The following is a 23,422-nucleotide window of genomic DNA, read 5'->3' as shown; positions in this document are numbered from 1 at the left end:
CTAAACACAGGTACCAATCTGTTGCCCAAACACCCTACTTTTGGAAAAAGATTATGGGGACTTGAAAATGGCATGCACATTGCCGTCTACGTTGGATAGATATGTAAACAGATATCTGGTGATAAGCATGAGAAAATAGAGAGAAGAAACATGACAAAAGGATGGGAAAGTTACATATGGTCAAAGATTACATTGTTTTCATGTTTTACTTCTAGGGTTTATTTTTATACCAAGTCAAGTGAGCGTTTCTCCACCCTGGAAAGAGTACTTCAGAGAAAAAGAGCTAAGTGAGATACAGAGGACAGTACAGGAAGAGGAAGAGACAGCAGAGAGGCAGAGGTGAATGCAGAGAGAGAAGAGTTTATTCAGCATGCTACAAGATAAAAGCACTACACCACACAGGGACTGTCAAGCACGAGCTTGGTAGAAAAAAGAACCTTTAATTGTGCCGCTTCTATACTGAACTTTACATTTCTGAAGATGTAAAAACTCAATTCATGTAGAAAATTTACACCACTCCCACCCCCCCTTTGTTTCCAAGGCCTAGACCAGAAAAAAGTCATTTATCAGTAGAATCAGTGAGCTATTCTAGTATAGCCACAATCAAGGACAATTAAGGATAATTTATATGAGTGATGTCAGTTGGAAAGTCTGATTTTTTTTTTTTCATTGATAAAAATATTCCAGAGGTTGAATAAAACATTTTGTACAATGCAGAATAAAGTAAGACTAAAGGCACATTTACTTTGGTCCCAACAGTCTCTACATTAATGTGACATTACAACGTCAAACATGGTCAACCTGACACATGCAACTGCCAAGATCCATCAGCACATGCTCTAATTTTCATCTAAAAAAAAAAAACAGGTAACCATACACTGAAGATAAGTCAAAGAGAAATATCAAATCAAATACTATACATCACACACTGTGCTCCCCACTGTCAGAGGTTTGTTTACCACAGGTTTCAATCACAAAAAGTACCTTGGGTGCCTGATCAAAGGAGAAAAAAACACTACAGCCCAAAATAAAAACAAATGCACAAGATCATTTACAACTTGGAGCATGTTCCATCAAATTCAGTTCAGATTCAATTCAATAGATCATAAAAAATAAGCTTCTGCCTTTGAATCAAAGCAAGCCGACTAGCTTTCAAAGCTTGAATTGAATTGGTTTTGAAAAATGACAAGGTGAGGCCATGTTGGTCAAGAGTGAACTATCACTTTCAAAAGCCTTGGTTACATTTTCTGTACCATCACACATAATGTGCCTAAACCTCTATAATGTGTAACAACAGGAGCAAAGGGATGATACTATTTTGCTAAGTAAGGCACATTTTTGTCAATCCATCCTAAAACAGAATAACAGCTGGCCATACACGAACAACAGAAGGAGCGGATACAGAGCGAGTGTTCCTTTAAGGGCCATTCTTATTGAAGTCCTTGATATGGTGTTAAGGAATGGCTGGTAAAAATGAATTTGACTTGAGGCTCCTGAGGGAGAAACAGGAAAGGTGGCATAGCACCAGGGGATCCTCAGATGGTGGACTTTGAGAAAGACACTCTCAGGCGGTGGCCACGGCCCATGTCGTAGTTGTGGAGGTCAATGAGTGCCTGAATCGCCTCCTCCACCGTGGACGTCTGCAGCAGAGCCATTTTGCGATCTCTAGAAATAATAATTATAATAATAAATAAGTGACGTTTGTACCAAGGATTGTGTACGAAGACAAAAATGACAAAAAAAAAATGGAACACAGTTGGTTCTTACTGGAAAAACTTGAACGCTTTCACTGTACCGCCGGAGTTTGAGAAGAGCAGTCGTAAATCCTCCTCTGTCACATTCTCACTGGAGGGGAAACAAGCAGTTATTAGCATTTCCTCAGAGTAAATGGTAAAATGTTATCATGATGCATGAACCAATAAAAAAGGAAAACAAATTTTCCTTGGTAGCCACATTTTAATCTCAGACTAGAACTGAGAAGACACTGCGAGGGGGAAAAAAACTGACAATTACTTTAAAAAGTTGGTCAGCAGTTGGTCCGAGATTTATGATTCCAGAACAAGACACAAGTATTAATAAAATGGCAAAACCTAGAGAAAAAAATCACCACTAGCATTCATTAGGACTGAGGTTCTCCTGCTTACTCACGGTATGTTAGAAAGATGGAGAGTAGCTGAAGGGGGGAAGATGTTCTGGAAGTTTTTGGACCCAGGCTTCTTGAAGCGATGCAGAGGAGAACTGGTGAAGTCCTTGGTCAGGCCCTGATCATCTAAACCCTCCCTGGGCAGCTGTACTGTCTGGTGCTTGGAGAGGGTCACACGAATGATCTTGCCATACATCTTCTGCCCGTTTAGATGGCTCATGGCTAGATAATAAAGACCCAGAGAGCTCTTTCTTCATCTTAATCCAATATAAACATGGTACAGGTTAATCACAAAAAGGACAGTGTGTCATCTTACCTAACTGAGCTTGGTTTCCATCAGACATCTGTATTAGAGCACTGTCCTTCTTATTGTAAAGGATCTTCACGCGCTGCACGTCACCGTAGACACCTTCGGTTAAGCAAGAGGCAGATGGAAGAGGGAGGAAAGGGGGAGGAGGAGAAGAGTGAACCAGGAAGGACAAGTTAGTGCTTCAGAAGCTCCGGTTCTGACATGAAAAGTGAAGATGATGGTACAAATCGTCCAAATTATCTACACCAAAGAATCCAAAACAGTGTTTCTAACAGACACAATTTATTTGATATGCCCTCCAAAAACAAGCTCATGTGATATGGCAAAGTTAAAATCAAAAGCCTACATGCAAAATAATCAACCATGCATTAATATAAGCTGTACGTGAAGAGAGACAGATAGAGCAAGATAGAGACAGAGGCTTCGAAAGCCAAGGAAAAACAAACAAAACAATTAGTTCTTTTGAAATTTGGCATAGTAGAACTGAACCAATTAAATGGGAAAACTAAGAAATTGTTGTTACACTAGTGCCAGATTAATGACTAACCCTTAAAATGATAAATGAACAAGAATATAAAACAACTGAAATGAAATTAACAATAGATAAACAAAACAAAACAAAAAAAAGATGTAGATTGCTAACAATAACATACCGAAGAGGGTAAACAGACTTTGGGGCGTAACCATCTTTAGAAGGAGAGAAGAGCAAGCAGCGTAAGACAGGAAGAGAGAAGAGTCGAGGTAGAGCGGAGATGAACAGATCATCCATAACGGAGGGTGGTTTCCCGTAGAATGGTGAGGTGGTCATGGAGCATGGGTCAAGGCAGTTAATTGGGGCAAGTCGGTCCGAGGAGGAACATTTGTTTTGTTTCAGGCACAAAGCATGAATGGGTGGAGGGTGGGGAGACAGGATTGCAGGAGAGAAAGGGCCAAACAATCACAGAGGAGAGGAGAGGAGAGGAGAGGAGAGGAGAGGAGAGGAGAGGAGAGGAGAGGAGAGGAGAGGAGAGGAGAGGAGAGGAGAGGAGAGGAGAGGAGAGGAGAGGAGAGGAGAGGTTGGAAGCAGCGTGGGATAAAAAAAAAGTGGGAAGTGGGTACAAAAATAATATACAGGTCAGTACATAGGAAATGCAGGAGTTTGGTCAGAAAATGGCAGGGTTCTCTTTTTTCGTTTGCTTCCCCCGACTATGTTTAACAGTGCCAAACGTAGTCACCCGAGACCGAGTGTGGGCAGGGCACATTTACTCCGACTAACTGCAGCACAGAAACGCTGTGAGAAGGACAAAGCATGCAGTGCACGTGAAAGGCTTTGGTATGAGAAAGTGTTAAAAGAGAAAAAAAAAAAAATAAATAAATACAATCACACACACAAAACATCAGCCTATAGCTGTAAAGGGGCGGGGCCATGCAGCGAGTAGGCATGAAAACCACCTTGCAGAGTTATGGCATCGATAGAGAGCACGTCATGTCGAAAACTCCACAAACCCACAAGTGTTTGGGGAAACAAAAACCATGATGGGGAAATTACTGGGACACTTCAAAAAGACAAAGTGAGAGAGAGTGTGAGAGAAATGAGAGAGGCGGGTGGGGGCTACCATGTTTCATACCAACTTTGAATAGCTTAGAGAGAGGCAGTGGAGCATCAGGAGAGGAAGAGAGAGATACAGCTTAGAGAGAAAAGACAGTTAGATATTACTTCCAGACAGAGCGCTTGTGAAAAGGTGCGAGGGGGAGAGAGAGAGAGAGAGATAGAGACAGAGAGGGGGAGAGATAAAGACAGAGGAGAGACAGTGATCAAAATTTGCACAGAGGAGAAAATGCAGAGAGACCCTCCATTTTGACGAAAACCTTACTGAGAATGCTTTCAGTATATTTCTGCAAGTATAAATGTGACAATAGAGAACAAAGAGCTACAGGTTTTAATTTGTTACTGGTCCCCATCAATTCTCTACAAACTGCAAATATACTGAAATAACATTGACCATAATATATGAAATACACTGAGGATGGAAATGAGACACGGGTCAACCTTGAAGTCATGTCAAGACAAGTCACCTGCTCGGTGTTCATTGTGTGTGACTGAATACATCATTCTCAATCTAAGGCACATTAGAAAAGTGACTGAAATGACTTTGAAATCCACTTCAGAACATCCAGCAAAAGAGCAAAGTTAACATGGGAATGTGATTGCTGTGTTTGGAATGAAGGAGGCCCTGATTATATATTTAGTAGGGCTGGGTATTTTTTTGTTTTTGTTTATAAAGTGTACTGTGACAAACAGACTGAGTACACCTAAATAATTCTGTCATCATTTACTCGGCCTTATGTCGTTTTTATTTCAGATTAAATTTAGGCTTTTATTCACCTATAAACATTGATCACCGAACACAGAGTTTATCAAATATGGTAAACACGGAAGCTCAACCATGTTTGCTTGCGAAGTGAGAACCAATGAGGTTTGTTCTGGCACATGAATCAAACAAGGTTGAGTCTGTATGTGTAGGCATGCTGACTAAAGATTGAAAAAAAGGCCTAAATGAAATCTGTTAATCATATACGGCTGGAGTCCACTACAAAAATATTGTAATCTGAAAGAAAAAAATTAACCTAGACATCACACAGCAGCTGACCTGGGTAATATACACTTAGTGAATGAAGATCATACACTGCCAAGCGTTCCAGATGTTCTAAAACAAAAACAGACTGGTTTCTGTGAAATCTGCCTAAAATCAGTACATTGGTTCTGACTTTCCTAAACTAGTGTTGGAGCATCCAGGCTATAAATTAGGTCAAAAATATGTACAAAATATGTCTTTTTTTATCTTAAACACGTCACTTGCACCCTCAGAAGACTTGCTTTAAACCACTTTATTGACAAGTGAATGTTTTGGCTGTGTGGACTTTCAATGGATGGATAAAAATGAAGAGAGAACATTAAAAATGTCTTCATTTGTGTGCTGAAAATTAACAAGTTTTTTGGGGGTTTTCTGTTTTTGGATTGACATTAGGGTGAGTAAACGATGACAGAATTTTCATTTTCTGGTGAACTTACACTTTCGTTTTCAAACTTGTATATCAAGTAATATTTGGGCCATTACAGCTTAATAAAGCACATATAATGCAACTGCAAACTTTGAAATGACATATACATTTAAATAATGAAAGCACATATGTGGGGCAGCTGGGGAGGTTTATTCAATCACATTATATTAGTTCTTTCAATTGCTAATAAAGATTCATTAAAAAAATTATGCAGCTCTAGTATTTACTGAAAAATTATGTAACAATTATGAAAAGGCTTAAGGCTTATTATTATCCTACTTTCTGTTATACTCTCACAACTAGGGATGGGTATCGTTAAGGTTTTAACGATATTACTACTCTTACCGATACTGCTTAACAGTCCGGTACTTTAACGATATTCTTATCGATACTTTGTGTTGTGTTACTTTGTGTTGTGTTAGGCAGTCGAAAACTTTGCATTTCTCTGTCTGCACATAATGCACTTTTGAAAGATGCTTTGACAGATTGCTTGTGTTTCGGCCCTTACATGCCAAAATTTTGTTGCACTCATGACAACCAGTGTTGTCTGCATCAACTCTAGTGAAGTATAACCACACTTTGGAACGTTTTGCTGTCTCCACCATCGTCACTCTTTGTATTAAGCAGGAGTTTTCATACTGTAAGGGGCCGTTCACATATCGCGCTAAAAACGCGTGGAAAACGCTAGGCACACCGCTTTCTGATTTTTTTCCCCCCTAAACCTTCAGGCACTTGCACTCCTGAGGAGTCTGCCATTGCTAAGCAACCATGACGTGCTCTCTCCATGAAGACGCGGAAATTTCAGCAATGGATAAATGGATTTGCAGCACTAAAAACTGCTTGCAGTAACACTGCTACTAAATTAATTTAAAAATCCACATACAGCTATGATCTTGGCTGAGCTTTCAACGCTGTTATGGAAAAGGTGAGGAAGTTACATGACCCGCGGCGTGCTTGGCATTCTGAAAAGTTTATATGTTTTTAACTCGATGCGGTGCGGACGTGCCTGGAAAAAATTAGCTCGTCGCACCGCGTGAGAGTCGCTTCCATTATGAGCGCGCATAACGGTCGCCTACATTTGAAATAACGAACTTGAGTGCGCAAAAGACGCGATATGTGAACGGCCCCTTATGCGTGTGTGTGCGCCGTGCTCGTTCTTGTTCTGTGTGTGTGTGTGTGTGTGTGACTGACAAACAGTCTCCGCAGCACGCATGAGAGATCTCGCAGATTTCACAGAAAAACGTCTTAATATCGCAAATTAGAAATGTTTGGTAAGATAAAATGTGCACGATAATATTATTAAGCAAATCTCTTCGCCATTGTCACTCTTCATTATTAAGCGGGAGTTTTCATACTGTTATGTCTGTGAGCGCACTGCATTCGTTGGGGTGTGTGTGTGTGACTGACAGGCAGCCTCCGCGGCGCGCATGAGACATCTCGCAGGTCTCACAGACAAACGTCTTACTATGATCGCACATTAGAAATGTTTGGTGAGACAAAATGTGCACGATAACATTATTAAGCAAAAATACATATTATATACATTTTTTCCCCTCCAGTACCGAAAGCAGAACCGATACCGTCAGATCTTACTGATACTTCGGTTGTACATAATTTAGCCCCGGGGCCATTTTAATACCAGGTTTTGGTACCCATCCCTACTCACAACACAACAATGTTTCATTTATGTTAACACTGCTCTGTTTGCTAAATGCCGTGAAGGTTATGTTAAGACCCCTCCAACTCAAAAATGATCTTTAACAGATGAGGACTGAACATTTAAAACTTGAGACATACAGTGTACTGGTAAACTGGTTGACATAATGAAAAGACTGAACAAAGAGAGCAGAGATGTTTGTCTGTGTGTGTTGTGGGAGTGTACTGACCTCTTCGTTGAGGTTGCTGACCAGGAGCACTCCACCAGGTCCAGAATGTCCAGACAACGCCACCCTCCCTGCTGCTGCCGCCGCTGCTGCTGCTGCACTCAGAGGACTGATGGCACCTACAGAGAGAGGAGGACAGAGGAAGGACCGTGTCAGCTCACACAGCCCAGAAGAGCATAAAGCTCAGCATCTCAGGCGGATCTGCCCTGTGGCCATGCATTCTACCTGTCTGCACCCACCACACCAAGCACATGCAGTTACGCAGCCAACACCACACTCCTCAGGCAAAACCCACATCCCCAAGTCAATATCTGCCGCTAGGCAGATCGCTATCTGAACCGATTTCACACAGACTGGCACTCTAGAGCAATATCCGAACAAAATTGCTTTTTGGGCCCTCTCTGCTCGTGGTAGTTAGCCGCTCAATACCGCTCTGCTTTAGCTAAAGGGAACTTGTGTTTGGCAGTTTGGATTGCCAGTCTGTCTGAAATACGGGTCCCTAATTAGTGTGCGTGTCAATCTATTACATCAGGCCCATAATGCAGAATGGAAGGGCTTATTGTTGCAGCTTCAGATTTATGCTTTGACAAATAACGACACTGTTTATGAATCCTGCATGTCAAGTCAGGACAAATGGTTGGGGTGGTTTCAACATAAAAGCCCTGCCAATTCTGACAGCACTGGAAAAGTCCCTGTCCTTCAGAAGGAAGAGCGCATTCAAGTAGGGTTAGAAAATCAAAAGGAAAAGGGAAAGTAAATGGAAGCATAGGTACCTAGAGAAGATGGAAACCCTCCACCACTAGAGTAGGAAGTTACCATTCCAGAGGGAGTACCTAAGGAGAACGTGTACAGTCAAAGTCTTACGGGATCAAACACAGACTGGGGGCCGTGGAAGCGGCAAAAACGTAAAGCAACGTGTTTGAATATCACATTGCATTTCAGGCACTATCGACCCATTTTCCACCAAGAACTAGAAAACTCTCATGAATCACAAGAGAGGGGAAGCATTCACACCTCTACCCTGCTCTGAAACTGAAGCTATGCAGACAGGAGATGATGATGCATGTCAGAGAATGACAGGGAAGATGGGTCTTAAAGGCGTGATTGAGCAACGTTTGCATTTGAGGCACAAGTGAGAGTGTTTTCTAACTTACCGAGCAGGGAGGTGGAATCTTTGCTGAGAGTGGCTGCCACAGACGGGTCCACGGGCGGCTGACCATCTCCTGAGGGCAGATCAGGCCGGGTGTAATCCCGACTTTTGTCGTTGTTGTATTTTACATTCAGGTTGACCAGCTTGGAGAAGTCGATGCGCAAAGTGCAGCAGGAGTTGTATATGTTCTGGCCATCCAAGGACTTTAATAAAAGGACGCAAAAAAAGAGATGGAGGATGAGAGCAAGACATTTGTTATTCTATGACATGGGTGAATAAGGATAAGAATAATCACTGCCAGGGCGTAATGTAGGGCCCTGGCTCAAAGTAATAAAAATGCTCCTCTACAAGTAATGACAACTGCAGTCACTTCATCGCATAAATGAAAGAAAGGTACTAAACCAACATATGACTGGATCATAATTTGCCTGTGGCCATAACCATCGCATTAAAAATCTCATAACAGTGCTTTGGCACATCATTACACATTTATAGATTTTGCGGTGGTTTCAATCCTCCCCTTCGTTCACTCACCAGTTTGGCCTGCTGGGCATTTACTGGGTCACTGAACTGCAGAAGAGCCTGGAACTGATTATTTTTGGTAAATGTGATTATCTTCATGACGGTCCCAAACTTGGAGAAGATCTAAGAGAGATCAGTGCAAAGTCCTGTTAATTCAGAGCCATGAGAGTGTAAAAATATATTCGGTTGCAGTTTATTCCAGATGGATGCCTGCGGTGGCCAGTGACCTGTTGGAGGACGTCCAGGGTGACTGGGTAGAACATGTTGTCGATGATTATTCGCAGTACTGGGCTAGGGGCAGGCGTTAACACACTCTCGCCGGCTGCTGAGCTTGGTGAGCCACCCTCCTGGACTGCGGACACCGCCTGTAGCACGGCCTGAGCTCGCTTTGGAAGGAAAGCAAGGGAACCGATTAGGACTAGAACTACGCAAATTACACACTTCCGTTGCTAATTTTAGTTAAAACAAGGAGGAGTGCATTTTCGAACCTGGTTGAGTGCACTGTCAGTCTTGAGCTCTTTGTGGTTGGAGTACTGAATGAACACTGGGACATTACGCACTTGAGGTGTAACAGCTGTGTAGTACGTCACCATGGTAACAGCTGCTTCCTCTGTTCCTAGCTCCAAAAATGCCTAATTGAGGGAAAGTGTTCAAAATGAAGAAAGAGGCTCTTTTTCCAAATGAATGAGCAAAAACTTTGTTCACCCAATTTGAAAAACAGCTTTAACAAGACATTTTAAACACTAAATTGAATTTCAGAAGCTTTATCTCTGTTATCACAACAAGAGCTTGGTTTAACGTTCCTCACCACCATCCCCCATCGCATACCTGATTTTTGCCTTTAAGCATCAGGATATTAGTGACCTTTCCAAATGGCAAACCCAGGGCGATGACCTCAGTCTCGGAAACCTCATTGGGGAGTTTCCGGATATGAATGACTCTGGATGGTGGGCTGTCCATGCTGTCCTCCACCCTCAGTTTCTTACTGTCACTACCATTAGCTGTCAAATAAATCAGAAATATACCAGCACTTCAAAAGTATTTTTTTTTTATGTTTATATGATATTTAATTTAAAAAACTGGATCACCTATATATTATTTGCCAGTAACTGGGGAAATGATAGTCAATAAAGATGTACATTGTTTCAATTTTCCATATTTTGGTCATAAGCAAAAAATGACTGTGTCCTTTCAGATTGGATGTCATCTTGCATTCTGCTAGCCTTATGTATGTGTGTCAAATTATTTTGGCCATTTTTCTGGCCGTTTTTTTTTTTTAAGCATCTCGCACCAAATCTAATTGCAATTTTTCTGGTTAAAATTGCGATTTAAAATATGCTTTAAAAAAAAAAAAAAAATTGAACCATAAATAAATACAATAATACAATTAAAAATATATATAATTTTATGACAAAAAACTTTTGTTTTACAAACAACTGCAGGGTTACTTGTTGACATGGAAAATCTTTGACAGTAATTTCTAATTTCTCAGGAGGTATGTAAAATCAGAAACAGAGTCAATGTCTTGTAGCATTTGGACCAATCAGACACATAACTATTTGTTATATTTAATAGCATTATATTTAATAGTTCCATAGCAACCATAGGTACACTATCTGATAACACTAGGGTAACGACACCCAGGAATGTGGCTAAGATACTCTGAACTCAAGTCTCTCAAAAAAACAGATACATAATGCACATAAAAAGGGACTCTTCTCTAATTAATTCAGCACAGCTTTACTCGGGAGCCAAAGTTGATTTTCACTGTCGGGCCAAAAGCGGGCACGCTAGTGCATGCCAGGGCTAGTCGCGTTTCCACTTGTATTTTCAGGGCTTGATCGTGCCTCGTCAGGGCTTCCTCGGAGCCAACAGCCAGGGTTATGAAAAAAGGCGAGTTTCTCTGCGTCTGGAGAGGGTCAACACCTCGGATCATTACATAAAAATAACGACTATAACACCAACATTAAAAACTTTTTTAAATAAGTTGAGCTCAAAACTCACTTTAAGTCAGCAGCGAGTGTTTGAAATAATTTGATCAGATCCGATGTGGATTATAATCACCATAAAAGGCAGAAATATTTATAAGCGATGCAAAAGACTGCACGCTAGGTATTAAAGTTACCAAAGTAAACATGGTAAACTGTGACCGCTTGAAGAAATCAGACGTCAGCTTCTTATTTTCTATCATAATCGTGTAGTAACATATTTTATCTGTCATAAGTCTCGTCTCGAGAGTTTAGCTCCACGTAGCCTATGCCACAAAAATAAAATAATGTTTTTTTGTTCGGGAGCTTTTATGAAAATAGAGAAATTATCATTCATTCTAAATGTGGTGTATGTGACTACAAATAAACAGAAACAGTCTCTATTTTCATAACGCTTAAGCTTAAAATAAATAAACAGAATAGAAATACATTTATTTCTGTGTGACTAATTTTCAATCCTGATAAATTAATTAATTATGCTCAATGTATCACTTATAGTAAAACATAGATGCTTTAGAATTTAAATATTTTACAAAGTTCGTTTTGTGTTCGCGCATGTTCCAGGGATTTATTTCTTATTAGTTTTCTGATAACTTCTCTTTGTTGGTGAAATGATGGGGTTGCATGACGTTGTTTCTGAAAGGCGTGTGAAGGGCGGGTTTTAGTGAAGTGCAGAAGAGCTTCGAGCTCGACAGTGGAAATGCAGGGCTATTTTGGCCTCAAACTACTGGCCCACGGCTATCAGCCCGTGAGGGTTCATTACCAACTTTATTTAGAACAAAGAGCATCTCCGAGTCACAACGCTAAGTATGATTATGAAGTTATGTGTCTGTTTTCTCCCGAGCGTCTTATCAGTATGTGTGCTGTCTGCAGCCTGTCTGCGCTGATCGTCATGTACAAACACATCATTAAAATGAAGTGTAACTCCGTGAATACTCACATGTATATACTTGACATGTCTACTTTAAAACTAAACAAGTGCTGCCGAAAACAGATATTCTGTGATAAAGTAATCCATATGAAAACAACGCGATGTCTGTTTTTCATGTCTCCCTTCCTTATATCTAATGCAGTGATCCTCAAATCTGGCTCGCAAAATCCAGTTTCCTGCAGAGTTTAGCTCCTAATTAAACACACCTGCATGTGATTTTCTAATGATCCTGAAGACACTGACTACGTTTACATGCAGCCAATAACCCGTTCAAAACCGGGATATTAGCAATAACCCGGTCGCGCACGGCCATGTAAACACCGGCAAAAACCCGGATATGCTCATATCCCGGTTTTTAAAATGTGTGTTCTGCGCATGTTCTATTCGCAAGGAATCTTGGTCTTTTGAGTCTTTGGATACAGGAAGAAGAATCGGAAATGACGCATATTGCGTATTACGTCCAGACGCTAACCGTGCGTCGCTGTTTACATCGGGATATTGGCGACTGATTACACATTCCATGTATACAGGAGTAACTCTCTCTGCTCACGCATGTAAACGGGTTATCCCGAATGTTTCAGAAACCCAAATAGTGACCTTAACCCGACCATAACCCGAATTTTAACAGCATGTAAACGTAGTCACTGATTAGCAAACTCATGCGTGTTTGATTAGGGTTAGAGCTAAACTTCGCAGGAAAGTGGATCTCGCAAGCCAGATTTGAGGATCACTGATCTAATGTGAATGTATATATGGTTATTTTTCAAATTTTCATATCGTCAGCCCGTGAGATCGACGATACACAATATTATCGTGCCTGGGTGGAGCAAGAGAGAGACTCTTTGTTCCTGTCATAGCATAACTATTTGGTGTTTTAAACCGTGCAGGTGCACGAGAGAGAGCCAGCTAGTTCATATATAGTCGGACGCAACTGTCATATCACCCGTCCTGTGACAATAAGTCCTCCTGGAAGTTATCAGTCTAAATGTTCTGTAAAGTACGTAAACGGTGAAAATCAATAGTAGATTTCATTTAAAGTCCAGCAGTTTAACACTAATATTGGGCATAAATGAACACATTAAATATAAAGTATTTAAAACAGTTAAGTTCATATGTTTGGAGTAAGTTGAATTGAACTGATGCATCAGTCATACAGCGCTCTGGACCACGCGCTTTATGACGAGACTGACGCACCGCCACAAAAACAAGAGATGCATTCTAACATAACTGTGGCATTAAACTCAGTTAATGAGGGCTCGTTTAATATTGCACATATATAGGCCGTTCAGATTACTTGTTAAAGTGCAATGAAATACCTTATGTCTGCAGACGATGTACGTCTGTTTGTGGATGAAGACTTTGTAACGGCCAAAACTATGTATTTTGTATGCATCACATTATAGTGCGGTGTGCATGAAAATAATAACAAGGCTGCAGAGCGAACTTATCATCCATAGTGGTTCTCACATAGTCCTTCTACATCATCACCACATAGTGTGTGTTATAAGTGATCAGTCTTTAAGAGAAGGACTACGTGAGAACCACTATGGATGATAAGTTCGCTCTGCCGCCTTGTTATTATTTTGTCTTTAATTAATTTGTAACGCCAAGAAAGAGTTAATCTCTCATGTTTGAGAAGAGCGCGATGTCGTGTAGCAGCCATTAAATGTGTGGGACACCAACTCCATTTCTCTTTCATTTCATGGATTTAATGAGTTATCCGAGTCAAAGCGGACCACTTCAATGACTACAGACTCTAATCCTCCTGCGCACACGCGTGAGGTGTGTACGTGCGTGCGCGCGTGTGTGTGTGTGTGAAATGCGGTGATGAAGTGAAATAGCTGGGCAGTTTGATAGCCGAATTATAATAAGCAGCCTAATAAAAATAATAGTTATTATTATTATAATCTAATACATTAATAGGAGAATGAGCCTAATATCGTCTTTATTATCGACAGAGAAATCTGCTTATGTCGATATTTCTGACTATCGTCAATACACGATACAATCGTCTATCGGCACAAACCTACTTTGTGGTAAACAACCACTTATGTAAAAAAAAAAAAATTAATACATCAAATCACAATTAAAACCAGTAGAAAGCAGCAGAGGAGCGCTCATTGGCTTACTAGTCATTAATTTCTACTTTTTCCTCTATATTTTGAAATGATAAAATCACTATTATAAAAAAAAAAAATTATCTAGAATCTGATTTTGTCAAAATTTTACACTTTTTTGTGTATGAAGTAAGAAAAGTCACAAACTTTTCTTCAATTTACTACTAAATCACACAATCACTGAAGTTGGTCAGTTCCATATTATAGAAAAATAATGGTACATTTAGTACATGAGTGGAATATATACATATTCTGTACATAAAAAGTAGATTTTGCACCTGTTACTGTTGTTAATAAAAGTACATTTTTATGCATCTTAACTCAACTTACGGTCAAATCTAAATAAACAATAAACAAAAGAAAAATAAACAAGAAATGAACATTATTAATATTATTAGTAACTGCACTTATTAATACAAAACAACAGTAATTTTATGATAAAATTATCTTTATTTTGAATACCCCAACACACCACCCCCAGCGCAACCAAATCTGCTTGTGGCACCACCATCTGTAGAACTTAGTGGTGCTGGTGCCACTGCTCTCAAATGGTAGTCTGGAGCCCTGTACTGCTAAAAAAAAATTCTGATTCCGTTTTTTATTTTTTTATTTATTTATTTTTTTTTTAATGTCATATTTAGGGAATAGCATTAAAGGCAATTAGGGTAAATTTGACCCGCTCCATAAAAATTGTACCCAGAAATCGAACATAATACAAGGGTTAAGAGCAGCTTAGGGGGTTTAGCTGTTCTAAAATTGTTCTAAGGCACAGCTTCTATAGCTAATTACTTTAAAATGACACTACATTCTAGACACTCTACGCAATAGGGGTATGTATAATGCTCCAAACTGCAACTAAAAAAAGTCACATTTGCGACCAAAAATATTACATTTGCAGGTGAAGTTTTTGCTGAGGTCGCCAATGGCAACTAGGCCTATGTATTTACATGTTATAATTTAAAAATGATAATGTAAAGCCTTTTTTCCTGATTGCGATCACACCATTTGCCATGATCATGTATTAAACTGAGATGATGTGCATTAAAGTTTTAGTGGGAAAAAGAGTTTCAAACAGTCCTCATCTCTGCCGTACAGCAGTGTTGACACACACCTGATTAACAACTCAGTTGTGCAGTGCACAAGAGATCAAAATGACGGAGATGTGAAGTGAAAGTGCAGAAAAGTAGCGTCAATTTTGTGCACAATTTGAACAAACTACAAGAGGTAGTGTTGTAACCATTCGATGTCCATGCTAGAAAAATAACCCTTAAAGAGGAGCATTTTGCTAGATTTATGCACTACTGCATTTTTATATTTTTACTTAACCTGTTGTGTACATGATTCAACACCTCCTATAAAACTGGATTTTACTAATTAAGAAAAACAGACTGAAAGTGTGAAAGACATACACTCTTAAAAATAAAGGTACTTAAAAGGTTCTCCACAGAACCATTTTTAGTTCCACAAAGAACTATTCAGTTAAAGGTTCTTTAAAGAACCATCTCTTTCTCAACTTTTTATAATCTGAAGATCCTGATGTTAAAAGGTTCTTTATGAAACCATTTAGACAAAAAAGGTCCTTCCATGGCACTGTTAAGCACCTTTATTTTTAAGAGTGTATGACAACATTTACAGGATGCATTGAGGAGGAGCCCAAACATTCAGTGGCCAAGTGATGCTCATGGCCCATGATATTGGTACAGATTCTGTGTAATAAACAATGCATGACTGTATATTTCAAGTTGGAAAAGACATTTATTTCCCACTTTAAGTGAATAATAATAAATAATTAATTAATAATAAAATAAATAAAACATGTTTATTTTATGGAACCTAAAAAAATTATCTGGCGCCTAAGTTTTTTCTTATAGGAGCCGATGGCTCCTTACTCATTTTTTTTGTTTGGAACCCCTGTAGAATTTTGTGAATGACCAAGTTCTCAAATCTTTTGCCAATCTGTGGAGTTTACATTTTTTGTATTCATGTAGGCAGATTTTTCAGTTATTAACTTCACAAAAAAAAAAAAAAAACTATACTGATTGCACCCAATTTACAGTTTTATTCCCCCTCTTACCAGTGACTGAAGAGTTTGGACTGTTGTACAGACTGCCAGACAGCAATTCATCTGAGCTTCTCTAGAAAGACACAAAGGTACACTGGAAATTCAGAAAATCACTTAAATGTTGTATAAAACATATAACTTTACATCATTCCATCATCCACATTCCCCCAAAATAATACGGACCTGTGTGGATGGTTGCGCAATCAGATTTTTTCAGATATTTTGATAAAATATCTTAAAATTACGTTAAGACAAAAAAAAGAAAGAAAAAAAACACCTACCTTCACACCAACTGCAATATCACTTGCAATGCTGTAGAGAGAAAATATATAATTATTCTAAAAGTCTGATCAATTCTGGGCTGTTTGTTATGTTACACTGTCGAAACAACAAACATTTCCATGTCACGACTGAACATATTGTGATCAGAAACGTACACTAATTTCTAATTTAATGTTACAAATATTAAAGTATAATAGCATAATACTAAGTAATATATTGTCAGCAGTTTGTAAAAAGATGCTTAATAGTGCTTGAGTTGAAAAGCAAATTTTGCATAATAAAGTCTTATTCAGTAACGACTAATTAATATTCTGCTCGTGTAGGGAACCGTTACATTCTAACAATGGAAATCAGACGCGCCCGCCGTGCATTAACAGTACCGTTAGCCACTGTGCTACACTATACTACAAGTCCCTGTTCTTCATATAATACGAAACAATTCACAGACTGATATTAAATTATTCAGAACGCTGCTATTTGTTAGTCTGTACACACATCGTATCTATTTAGCAGTAAAATATGATGTGCGGAGCTCGCATGCGTTTGTTATTATTAGCCAACATTGGTTTATGCATCAACAGTCCCTGCGCGAGAGGCCTTGTCAGAAGCTTAAGATTGCGACTAAACTCGTTTTAGAATGAACTTAAGCTACTACAAAACTGATTGTTTTCTCTCATACTCTATAAACAACGTAGTCTTACCCGTCCATTGCAGGGAAAACGTTCTTCACGGTGTGATACCGATCGCAGGAGCAGAGGAGCCTTCAACACTCGCGTAACGGTGCAAAATGGAGGAGAGTCTGTTATTCACGGTGTTACCCGAACACAGCCGAACCGACGAGCAGATAGCCTACTGAGAGCGATCTGGGGTGACTGATATTAAAAGTTCACAATCAAAAACAACAATAAGATATATAATCGTATAAATAAATAAATTATCGTTTTCTGCAGCATAGACAGCTGCATTCTAATTATTATTAAGGACTTCCATCGTTATGGAAATCCTGGAAACAATACACAATTATTAAAACTGATTTCCATGCTTGGAAATATCATGGAAACGGGAATAGCATCTGGGTGTGCACGTGCATATGGGTCCGGGCTGATTGGGGCCCGCCAAGGGGGACCTTTTAATTAAAACGAGGGAATTCATATTCTAATTATTTGTGGCCACAATACTATGAGGGTTTGATGTTTATAGCTACCAAGTTGAAAAGACTGTATCACACCTGTATAATATCTAGCTTCAGTGACACCTGCACATTTTTATTATTTTCTTTCATTTTAATTCTTTTTTATTATTATTTAAAGATAAAGACTATCGAAAGCCATTCTTTCTGATGAGAATACATAAAGCCTGAAATTAAACACCAGAGACATGGTGGAGAAACTTGCCAAATGAAAGGCCAAGAGAATTAAATTAATTAGCCTACAACTAGTAAGTTATTTTTATTCTTCTTATTATTATTTTTATTTTATTTTTTTGCATTTTGGCCTGCGTGTTGGTACAAATGTTGTTGCAAATGGGACTGGGACTGACTTGATACACTACTGATTTCCATACTAAAAAAAAACAAAAAAGATACTTTCATATATATATATATATATATATATATATATATATATATATATATATATATATATATATATATATATATATATATATATATATATATATATATATCCTTAAAAATTTATTAATTATTATTTTGTATTATTTTTTCAGTGAATATCATTAAACACCGGCTTATGACTGACCACAACAGTCCAGTCCATGCAAGATTTATTTGTTATTGTATTCTGTCTACTATATTTTCAAGTTTATGTAAACAGGCACTGAAGTCTTTGGATTCTGCATCACATCTTCCCGGATTTGTCTCATGATTTTGAAGTTCTTAAAATCAAGACAACACAAGAATCATTCAGTTTAAGCTCTGAGTTTATTGCATTTCATCTGTCATTTTTAACTCTTTGGAATGTATTTTCTTCATTACTTTGAATATGTATTTGATTTCAATTTACTTATAAATATGGTTAATAGTAGGTGTTAACAGTGATTAACAGCCATTACTTATGAATGGCGGTGTCGGGTGAGGTTGCTATAAACCATTAAAGTTAATTTGATAGTCGAGAATAACCACCTCACTCTCCTTTGTTCAATCACTCTCAAACGGTTTAACATATTTTTTTATTTCAGGTTTGCGTCATATACTCAGTTTGCATTTCACTGTTTTAATTCATTTTGATGAATACTAAATCTGTTTTTGTTATTTATTTATTTTTTTGTGAGTGGGATGAATTAATGAACATTCACATTTAGTCTTGAATTACATCATGTTCACACAGCGCACACAACACCTCTGTACTTCTGATTTCTCTCAATATGGGGACAGGAGACTTGTCAGTCAGTAGATGCGAAAACAAATTAACTGGTGCTACTTTTTTGAAAAAATAATAACTCAAGATATTTTCTTGTAAATTAAAAAGTAATGCGTTACCTTCCTAGTTACTTGACAAAAGTCATCAGATTACGTAACTTGCATTACTTGTAATGTGTTACCCCCAACACTGATCATGACCAGTTGTATCACAGTCTGGTATGGGAACTGCTCAGTTGCTGACCGCAAGGCACTGCAGAGGGTGGTGAAAACTGAACAATGCATCACAGGAACACCACTTCCTTCTATTGAGAACACAGAGAAAACGCTGTCTACATTGAGATTGCAGCATTCTTTAGGACTCCTCTCACCCTGACCATAGTCTGTTTAACCTCCTGCCCTCCAGGAGGCGCTTCAAGAGCCTCGGGAAAAGGACCAGCAGACTAAGGAACAGCTTTTTCCCTACAGCTATCTCCTTACTGAACACCCCCTCCCCATTCACCTACACACACACACTCACACCACTACACACTCCTCTACTATCTGGTTTAAAAAAACAAAAAGTTACACTTGTTATTACTTGCACTACTGTCTGTTCATCCAGAATACTGAATGATCCATTTGCACACTGGAATATTTTCCTATGGATTTTTTTTAATGTCCATTGCACTAGTGTAAATGATAATCATATGGTCATAGTTTCTGCTTATATTGTACACATACACTTACATAATCCATCTGTATGGTATGGTTATAGTACACCTATCTGTATATCATGCTGATAGAATCTGTAAATTATGTCCATAGTACTGCCTTATCTGTATTTCCCTTTCAAGGGAACTTCGAACTGCGTCCTCTAGGGGCCGCTATGGGGAACACCTCGTTGTGACCTGTGTCTGAAGCATACATTGAAAAAACACCAACTTTTTGGCCGACGACAGCCCCTGACGTCACTACCGGGGCGACTATAGAATAAATAGGCACTGGGAGAACACATCATTCACTTCTTTGTCTGAAGCTTGTGTCCGAAGCATGGCAGGAAAGCTAGAGGACCCAGTGTCTCATTCCCTATTCAGGGAACCATGGTTACATATGTAACCTGAGACGTTCCCTTTCGAGGGAACTTCGAACAGTGTCTTCTAGGGGACGCTATGGGGAACAGTATACCCACACCACCATGCTGAGTGCAGGCCAGAACTACGGCGAGTACTAAGTACCAACTCTACCATTTGCATGGGAGTTGGCCCTGGGACATTAGACTACTGTCCGTGACAGTATCCCTTACAGCCAAAAGCCTAGGCTTCATACCCAAATGTACCTGTTAGGGCCAGACTCCTGGGCCCGGGGTAGAGTTTAAGGCTTAGAATCAAGACATATTCCAATATACTAAGTCTTGGGCTGTCACACAGGGGCTACCGCTTGCTTTTGCAAAAGCTTGCTGAAGGAACTGTCTCAACAGATATCTAGTAGCAACACCCTGTTTAAATAGGTATCCTGAGGATACATAGGTGGAGTGGCACCCAGGATGAAGGGGATTATCAGCTCAAGAGAAGACACAAAGCAACCGTGCGGAGCCCTCACCATATAGGATTCTTTTTTTTTTTTTTTAATGCAGAGAACTAGCGTGCAAACTTACCACAGTGTGGATTTTAGAAAGTGCGGAAAGTCTTCACGTGCAAACTTACCATAACATTTTAAGATATTGTTCTAAGGGGCTCTTGTGGCACTTCATTAGATGGAATGGTATATCCCAAAAATATATAAATAATGCTGGAGCAGCTAGCAGTAAATATCTAATATAAAGGGTAAACACCCAACTCTCAAACAAGAGGAAAGCTCGACCTACCACATGTCTCAAAGCTGGAACAGCTAGCAATAACTGAGGGAGCACTATCCAACTCTCCGAATGCTGGAACGGCCAGCAGTAGGCTACCTAGCTGAGGGATCACAAACCCAACTCCCAAGAGAGATGGGGGGCTCGACCTACAGCCTGATCGTGAGAATCAGAAGGTTTAGCATACTGCAAGCTAACCAAGCTCTGCGCATCAGAGAGGCGTAGGAAGGGCCTAATTTACCTGATGCTGCTGGTTGCCAGGTGCTCTGGGGAAAAACAAAAACATGTGAGAAGAGAACTTCAAATTCAGGAAGAGAGTAGCGCGCTCATAGTCAACCCTTTTTGGTAAAGGGGAGTGCTGCTAAATTACAATTCAACTTCTCAGAAGGGGAGAGAACTAGGGCTTTTAAAGGGATAGTTAACTTTCAAATAAAATTTTGGTATGTTTTAGCTTACCTCAAGGACATCCACGATGTAGGTGTCTTTGTTTCCGCAGTAGTTTTAATTTTGATATTTTTAGGTCAAACCGTTCTTGTCTGTGACTCATATAATGGAGGTCTATGGTCACCACCTCAAAGAGCATGCACAGAGGAATCCAAATTAAACAATTCCCCATCATAAGTACACACTGATGACCTAAGACACGAAACGAGCGGTTTGTGTAAGAAAACGAACAATATTTATATCATTTTTACCTCTTGTACACAACTACGTCCAACTGATCTGAGGGCGCGCATGCTTCCTGTTGTGTGACGTGTGCGCGCGCTCTGGCTTAATCTGTGCAAGCATGGAAAGTGCCAGAAGTGATCTCTCGGGCATGAACGGTTATGTCAAAATGGGAACTACTTCGGAAACAAAGACACCTAAATCACCCTCAATACCACGACTGAGGTGCCCTTGAGCAAGGCATCGAACCCCCAACTGCTCCCCGGGCGCCGCAGCATAAATGGCTGCCCACTGCTCCAGGTGTGTGTTCACAGTGTGTGTGTGTGTTCACTGCTCTGTGTGTGTGCACTTCGGATGGGTTAATTGCAGAGCACAAATTCTGAGTATGGGTCACCATACTTGGATGAATGTCACAACACTTTTTTTTTCACTTTTATCTTGGATGCCCTTGAGGTAAGCTAAGACATATCAAAATTTAATTTGAAAGTGAACCATCCCTTTAAGGGGAATGCTCACAATAGCCCTGCATGTTGAGGGAAGCAATGCTTGAAGTGTATTAATAAAGACACACTGGTTGAGTGGAGCCCAAGAAACCAAGGTCTAAGCAACTCGAAGAAAGGGAATGAAGCTGAGAGTGTAATCCTTACCATACAGAATTTCAAAAAGTGCGCAGTCTTGCGTGCACACTTACAACTTTAGAAGGTGCGCAAAGTGTTCAACATGCACACTCACCACCATATGGATTTCATGGAGCTTAGCGTGTGCACTTAAAGCTTCCTAAGCATTGCAGAGGTGCTGAACCGAACGTGAGAGGTGAGCTCAAATACAGTCCTCTGAGGTGAGGGGAGCACTGCCTGAGACAGCATTGTACAAGAAGAATCTCGCAAACGCCACCTAAGCTTCCCGCTCGATGCGTCAGCAAGGAGGAATATCCAGGTTACCAGGAAGCCCTTCAGGGTGACTCGACCGAACATCCAGGAAATTCTTGCAGTGCTGTGCCGGGGGCCTGATAATCGAGAAGGCTCCTGCTGAAGCCTATGACCTGGAAGGCAAAACCGGAGCATCGAGAAGAAAGCCCCTTTCTTTCTTCCCGATATCTGCCAGGTTCACCCACAGATGTCTCTCTTTTACCACCATGACTGCCATAGACCTGCCCATGGCAGAGGCGGCCTGCTTGTTTGCACGGAGAGAGAGATCTGTGGTGTGCACAACTCAGCTACCAGATCAGGGGAAAGGCCCTTGCCTTTATCCAGGTCTTTCAGCAGATCACCCTGATATGCTTGAAGCACTGCCATTGTGTGCAATGAATCCACAGCCTGACCTGCTGCTGCGTATGCCTTGCCATTTAAGCAAGATGTATCCCGAAGGAGCTTAGATGGAAAGGATGGGGATTTAAGAGAGGACGTGTCCCCCACAGAGAGATAGCTAGCCAGCGTCTTTTCTACAGGGGGAATCCTTTCATAGATGCTTTCACGCAACACCTCGATGTTGGCATAACTTGTATGCTGAAACTGATTGATGCAAGAAGAAAATGGTCTCTTCCATTCCTTTTCAATCTCTGTATGGAGATCAGGCAGAAATGGAAGGCTCACCTGAGCTGGAGGCCTATGGTCAGAAAGATAAGGCTCGTTGAGATGACCTCTAGACATCACCTTGCTACCACGTTCCATGGTAAGTCTAAATTTGCTGTGACGTGATCCATAACCTCCAACAGCTCTTCATATGCAGGGCTCATCCTCAGCTTCTTCAGCATCCTCGGGCATCTCCTGCTCTTCCTAGGCTCAACCATAGGAAGTGGATTGGAAAGTATTAATGAAATAACATCATCCTCCAGCGGCTCTCTCTCATCCACAGCTGACAAGCGCGAGAGGGAAACACTCTCCCTCTCTTAACTCCTCAGCCAGAGCCCCCTGTGATTCCCACGAGCTCATTCTCCTCTTTGCCTCAGCAGCAGCAGGTCCTGAACTGTGGGAAGCAGATGGCTTCCCCTTTTTCCTTGAAAAGAGAGACAAACGAGAGTGGAGCTTTTTCATTGAAAACTGCTCACAATGCCTCAAGGAAATTGCATTTGTGGTTTTCATCCAATCAAAAAATGCAAAGATCGTGTGTGACATC

At 40.1% G+C, this 23,422-nt stretch overlaps 1 protein-coding gene across 2 annotated transcripts; it reads right to left on the bottom strand.

Annotated features, from left to right (window-relative positions):
• Positions 1–340: 340 nt before the first annotated feature.
• On the bottom strand, positions 341–17,393 carry ptbp2b (polypyrimidine tract binding protein 2b). 2 transcript variants are annotated; one of them, XM_052548756.1, is made up of 15 exons: positions 17,132–17,393; positions 16,430–16,460; positions 16,161–16,221; positions 9,879–10,051; positions 9,539–9,682; positions 9,278–9,436; positions 9,063–9,173; positions 8,533–8,731; positions 8,152–8,211; positions 7,382–7,497; positions 3,107–3,140; positions 2,460–2,552; positions 2,149–2,365; positions 1,768–1,845; positions 341–1,665 (listed from the first exon to the last, which is right to left on the bottom strand). In XM_052548756.1, the coding sequence occupies exons 1-15, from the start codon at positions 17,137–17,139 to the stop codon at positions 1,536–1,538; spliced, it is 1,614 nt and encodes a 537-aa protein (XP_052404716.1). In that variant the 5' UTR covers positions 17,140–17,393; the 3' UTR covers positions 341–1,535. The 2 variants fall into 2 exon arrangements, with proteins under 2 accessions (XP_052404716.1, XP_052404717.1); XM_052548757.1 differs by lacking the exon at positions 8,152–8,211 and having other exon boundaries at positions 17,132–17,295.
• Between the last annotated feature and the right edge of the window lie 6,029 nt (positions 17,394–23,422).

This window comes from Carassius gibelio, chromosome B2, assembly GCF_023724105.1.
Source record: "Carassius gibelio isolate Cgi1373 ecotype wild population from Czech Republic chromosome B2, carGib1.2-hapl.c, whole genome shotgun sequence".
Classification (NCBI taxonomy): Eukaryota; Metazoa; Chordata; class Actinopteri; order Cypriniformes; family Cyprinidae; genus Carassius; species Carassius gibelio.
Note: the sequence above shows the minus strand (reverse complement) of the source record. Positions and strands in the feature narration are given on the sequence as shown.

Bases quoted from the DNA above. Each gene is read 5' to 3' on its own strand.
- ptbp2b (XM_052548756.1), bottom strand. The intron at 8,732-9,062 runs GTGAGTGAACGA...CTTTTATTAAAG, and splicing joins ATGCCCAGCAGGCCAAACTG to TCCTTGGATGGCCAGAACAT. The intron at 1,846-2,148 runs GTGAGTAAGCAG...TTTCCCCTCCAG, and splicing joins CTCCATCTTTCTAACATACC to TGAGAATGTGACAGAGGAGG.